The following is a 4,864-nucleotide window of genomic DNA, read 5'->3' as shown; positions in this document are numbered from 1 at the left end:
GTTTGTGGCTGTAATGTGACAAAATGTGGAAAAGTTCAAGGGGGCCGAATACTTTTGCAAGCCACTGTATTCTGTGGAAGTGCACAGCATTTGTATAAAGTATTGCTTGAGAGGTGATTGATTGTTGTAATGAAAAAACTTAAAAAGAATCAGTATATGCTGAGATACTTGTTAGAGAATGCATCACCAAAAGGCCCAGATTAAATAAGTTTAAAAAGGGCATTTCTTTAGTGTGTTCACTCTTTACTCCAGATCAAGCTGTAAAACATTTACCAGCAGCTAACAGTAAGTTATTCTAGCACAGATCATGTAATTTATAAAAGCAAACTGATTCTGTGTTTCAGAGACACATGTGAAAATTCACATTGTTGGATATAATGGAGCAGTAACTAAATAAAGTGACCTTTGATTAAACTCAGACAGTGCATGTGTGTACCATTACTGTACAGATTTAATCGAACATGCTCATAAACATATTGCAAATGTTAGACAGTTACATTTTGTGCAGTTTTACATCTTTGAATACTTTTACACAGAGAGAAGTTTGAGGGGAAACACCAGGGGGACTGTAAATTAACACGTTAAAACAATCACTGTTCAAATAGGTTCTTTCTTTTCAGTGACATATTTATAAATGTTACTGAAAAGAAAGAACCTGTAGATTGGTTTTGGACAGTTTACTTGGCCTGAAGTGGAGAGTCTGGTGACAAGCTTTTAATGCTTTTCTCAGTGAAACTGGCTTTGGAGCAACCCTGCAGAGTTGCACCATCATCATGGGAAGATTACAATTTTTTGTGGTGTCTCACTGAAAGTTTAGCTATAAATAAAACATTATGTATTTAAATTAGAAAATAATCAGGCTCAGCCAAACCTTTCCACAGAATACAGAGTTTTCAAGCTTCATGAATCAACTTCGGTCTGCTAAATTCCAAGTTATTGCACTATTTTGTTCTTTAAAGCTTCCACTTACAAAATGTTTTAAAACATAAGTTCCCCTTCTTTAACACAGTTAAAAATGAATCTTTGCAACTATAAACCTCAGAAACAGAAGATTACGTTCATCTTGCTGCATAGATGAATCATAACGAACTTTGAGGGTTTTTTGGGTCTTTATATGCATAGATAATACGCATTATATTTTGTCAACCATTGCACTTGAATATTTTCAGTTTTATTTTTTTAATTTGCATCCCCGCATCCTCACCCGCTGCCACCAGCAGCACCACCGTCACTTCGCAGGCAAACGAGGCTTTTCTGCCCGACATTATCTTCATCCAGACTCCGCTGGAAAGGAAGCTGAAATGACGGATGCGATCATGGGAGAGGTAGCAGGGGCTAGTTTATTTACATCGGAAGAGGCTCTGTAAGTTTAGAGGGAAGCCGATGCGTGTGTCTCCCTCTACTTTCACGGACCCCCTCCTCCTCCGCTGGCAGAAATTTATAAAGAACAAAAAATCTGACGAGGGAGGGAGGGGGTTGATATACGCCGAGGCTGAAATCGAGAGGCGAACCCAGGGAAAGAGGAGTAATTCGTACCCGTGACTTTCCCCCTCTTAGTCCCCCAAAAGGAGGGGGAAAAGTCGCAATATTGGAAACGGAAAGGAATGAGGTTCTAAAGGTGTGAAAACGACTGCAATTGTGGATACTTTATATATTTTTATTTCGAAAAAATATGGCCGAGAACGTTCTGGACTCTGGCCCGCCTTCAGCCAAGAGGCCTAAACTCTCCTCTCCGGCACTTTCCGCGTCCGCCAGCGATGGAAACGGTAAGTACTGGCTCAGGTTATAATTTGGTTTGGTGTTATTCGTTGAGTTTTTTGTTTTTGAACGGCTTGTGGTTACTTAAAAGAGGAGGGAAACGCGGGATTACGCTTCTGTTTTTGTCGTAGCTTGCTAATGTTAGCGTGCTAGTAGTGAGTGTGTGTACGTGAAGAAACGCTCCCCGTCTAGCTCGCATGCTAACAGCCATTTTAGCCGGAGGTAGCTACTAGCCATTCAGCTAGCGCTAGGCTAGCCCACTTGAACGCGGATCCTGTCTTGACGGTCCCGTGTCTAATGACTACTTTAGCCGGGCTGTTTGTAACCCCATTGCCAGTCAAACTTACGATGAAGTTTCTTGGTGTCATAGAGTTGTCTTAAATTGACAGCCATGTATACGTACTGCTATTCTGTACTCGAGTTTTTAGGCTGCTAGGGTTTAAAACAACCTTGTTTTGCCCCATCATAACTCGGACCCTTTCTTAACTGCCGTAAGCCATCGTTAATGATGTTAGCGAAGACAGAGGTTGCAGACGGTGGTGCTGCTAGCCTGGTGAGAGCTAAATTTAGGCCCACGGGTCCGACTGATTGTTAAGCTCAAACTGCCATTGTTGGTACGTTTTTTTTCTGCGTGTGTGTGGATGGCGTGTGGCAGCAGCTGGAATAGTGGCCCGAGAACGAAACGGTGGAGCATGGACACAGCGCCATGCCTAACCACCGAGCTGCTAACCAGAAAGCCCAGTTAGTGACCGAATACTACTACACGCACGAAATATTCACCCAGATTTCATCACTTAGACATTCACTCAGTCGTTACACCAAAGCCAGCTGCGTCTCTACCCGCCTGCTCGGCAATAAGAGACCATTACGGTTAAATTAGTCAGGCACTGCACACATTTCCGTCACCTCACAAAGTATATATCGATGACAGACGCATTACTGCCAAAAGATAAACACGATTTGAGGATGTAATTAACTGCACTCAAAATTATTCTTCGTGTCACTGCCATGAAGTGTGGTTGTTGCCGAAAGATGCTTCCCGTTGATGTCCCCAGTTGTCTTTAAATCGTAGCATTAATTGAACTGCAGGTTATTTTCATGGATGGTCAGGCTGTTTGAAAAAGCATTTGGTCTACAAAACAACAAGAAATAGTAAAGGTGCTACCTAAATGCCTTAGTTAGGTCAGATAGCTCCCAAAACCCAAACTTTAACAATTACAGCAATGCAATACTTAAAACAAACAAACAAAACTGTTACTCAAATGTCATAGCACTGAACAATTGAACCCGTTGCATTTGTATTTTAAATAAGGCTTAAGTAATTATTTGTCTAATATTTCTGCTTCCTGAGGGGAAAAAGTTAAGTGTGGACAGAATAAAAGCATGTTTCAAATGTTTGTGAGCTGCAGTGAATTTATGTTTAACTAAGTTATGTTTAATTGCTGACTGCCACATTTCTTTGTAATGTGTCAGATAACTAACTGATTGTAATGTGTATGTTACACTACCTGGTAATGCCACACATTACCATTACTTGGTAATGTGTAGCATAAAAATTGTGTTTGACTGAACGGAATATAGCCTGCTAAAGCTTGGATTGCTGTTCTCACTAGAAATAATTTATCCCCTGTCCCTGTGTATCTTACCAATTTTTGTGGCCTTACTTCGATGAAATAGTCCATTCGTCAACCTGTCTGTGCAACACTTTGAATGTCTTTACTGATCAGAGACTCTTTCTGCAAAGCTGGGTAGTAAGGTTAGTTTTAAATCACACATCACACTATTGGTTTACTGTTCTTGCTTGGATACAAAGCCTGCCACTAAAAACTTAACTGTCTCTGCAGATAGTAGATCGTACAGTAGATACTACAAATTTTTTTCTCTCTCTTGACTAGAAGTGGTGGTTATTATTGTCCGTCACTTTGCTTCATTCAGCATTGTTGGTCATTGTTGGTTAGCTGCTATACTTTGTCTGTCATGCCATTTTCTCTTTTACAAAATGTGGTAGACTCACAAGATGCATAGTGCGTCAAATGAATATCGTCATACTTGTGCCACAGCTGATCACACTTTTGGTCATTTCATATGGAGGGAAAAAATGCTTAGACAACACTGTTTTTATTTTATTCATCATATAAGTTTGTCAGGTTGCCCACCTCTAAATCATTTACTGGTTCGGTGCTCAGTGTTGTTGCATTGGATAGTATGTTTTTAATTTCTGATGTGAGAAAATTGGTCATGCATGATCAGCTTTCATAAATTTTTGATGTCAAGCAAGTGATCACATTTTCACTTGGTCATGCTTAAATATGATGGATTATACCAGCTTAACATTGCTGTGGTCCCTGTTGTCGTCCTCTTCGCTCTTTCTCTGCTTTTTTTGCCTTCTTGAACTTGCCTTTCTTCATTTCAGATTTCGGATCTCTTTTTGAATTGGAGCACGACCTCCCAGATGAGCTCATCAGCTCCAATGAACAAGGTCTGGTCAATGGCGGGGACCCTAACCAGCTGCACACCACTCTAGGAGGAGGACCGGCATTGTTGGGTCCTGGAGGCGGTGGTGGAGGGGCAGGAGGATTGGGTCTTGGGCTTGGTCATGGTCCTGGGGGAGTTGGTGGAGGGCAGGATGCAGTGGCCAAGCATAAACAGCTGTCAGAGCTTTTGCGTGCGGGGGCAACACCCTCAACTCAGCCGGGGCACCAAGGAGCCATGGGTAGCCCAGGAGGCCCCGCTGCCATGGGGCAGCACTTAGCGAACATGAAGGCGTCGCCTGGTCAGGGGCCTCAGCAGATGATGGGCCAAGGACAACACCTTTCCCCTCAGCAGCAGGCCAACATGATGCAGCAGCAGAGTGCTGCAGGTGGAATGATCAGGACCATGATGGGAGCACAGCAGAAAGGCAGTAATGGACAGCAGCAGCCAGGCATGATTGGGAACCAGGTGATTAATGGCTCTCCAAGGATGGGTTTCGGCAATCAGGGGATGGTCGGTGGCAGCAACCTTTTGGCTGAGACCCTACAGCAGCCGGGAGCTGGGGGCCAGGCTGGGATAAGAGGCCAGCAGCCTGGAGCAATGAACAAGGTAGGCAGTGCTTCAGATATATATA

At 42.8% G+C, this 4,864-nt stretch overlaps 1 protein-coding gene across 3 annotated transcripts in view; it reads left to right on the top strand.

Moving 5' to 3' along the window:
* Positions 1-1,292: 1,292 nt before the first annotated feature.
* The window catches only part of ep300a (EP300 lysine acetyltransferase a), a 29,803-nt gene continuing 26,231 nt past the window's right edge, over positions 1,293-4,864 (top strand). For all 3 annotated transcript variants that reach the window (XM_013913395.1, XM_005721795.1, XM_013913394.1), the window contains exons 1-2: positions 1,293-1,766; positions 4,172-4,839. In XM_013913395.1, the coding sequence (XP_013768849.1) occupies positions 1,673-1,766; positions 4,172-4,839 (762 nt within the window). In that variant the 5' untranslated portion in view covers positions 1,293-1,672. The remainder of the gene's footprint in view (positions 1,767-4,171; positions 4,840-4,864) is intronic.

Source organism: Pundamilia nyererei, unplaced genomic scaffold (genome assembly GCF_000239375.1).
Source record: "Pundamilia nyererei isolate P.nyererei 1_Seehausen unplaced genomic scaffold, PunNye1.0 scaffold00005, whole genome shotgun sequence".
Taxonomy (NCBI): Eukaryota; Metazoa; Chordata; class Actinopteri; order Cichliformes; family Cichlidae; genus Pundamilia; species Pundamilia nyererei.
The sequence above is the reverse complement of the archived record's forward strand: the minus strand, read 5'-3'. Positions and strand labels throughout refer to the sequence as shown.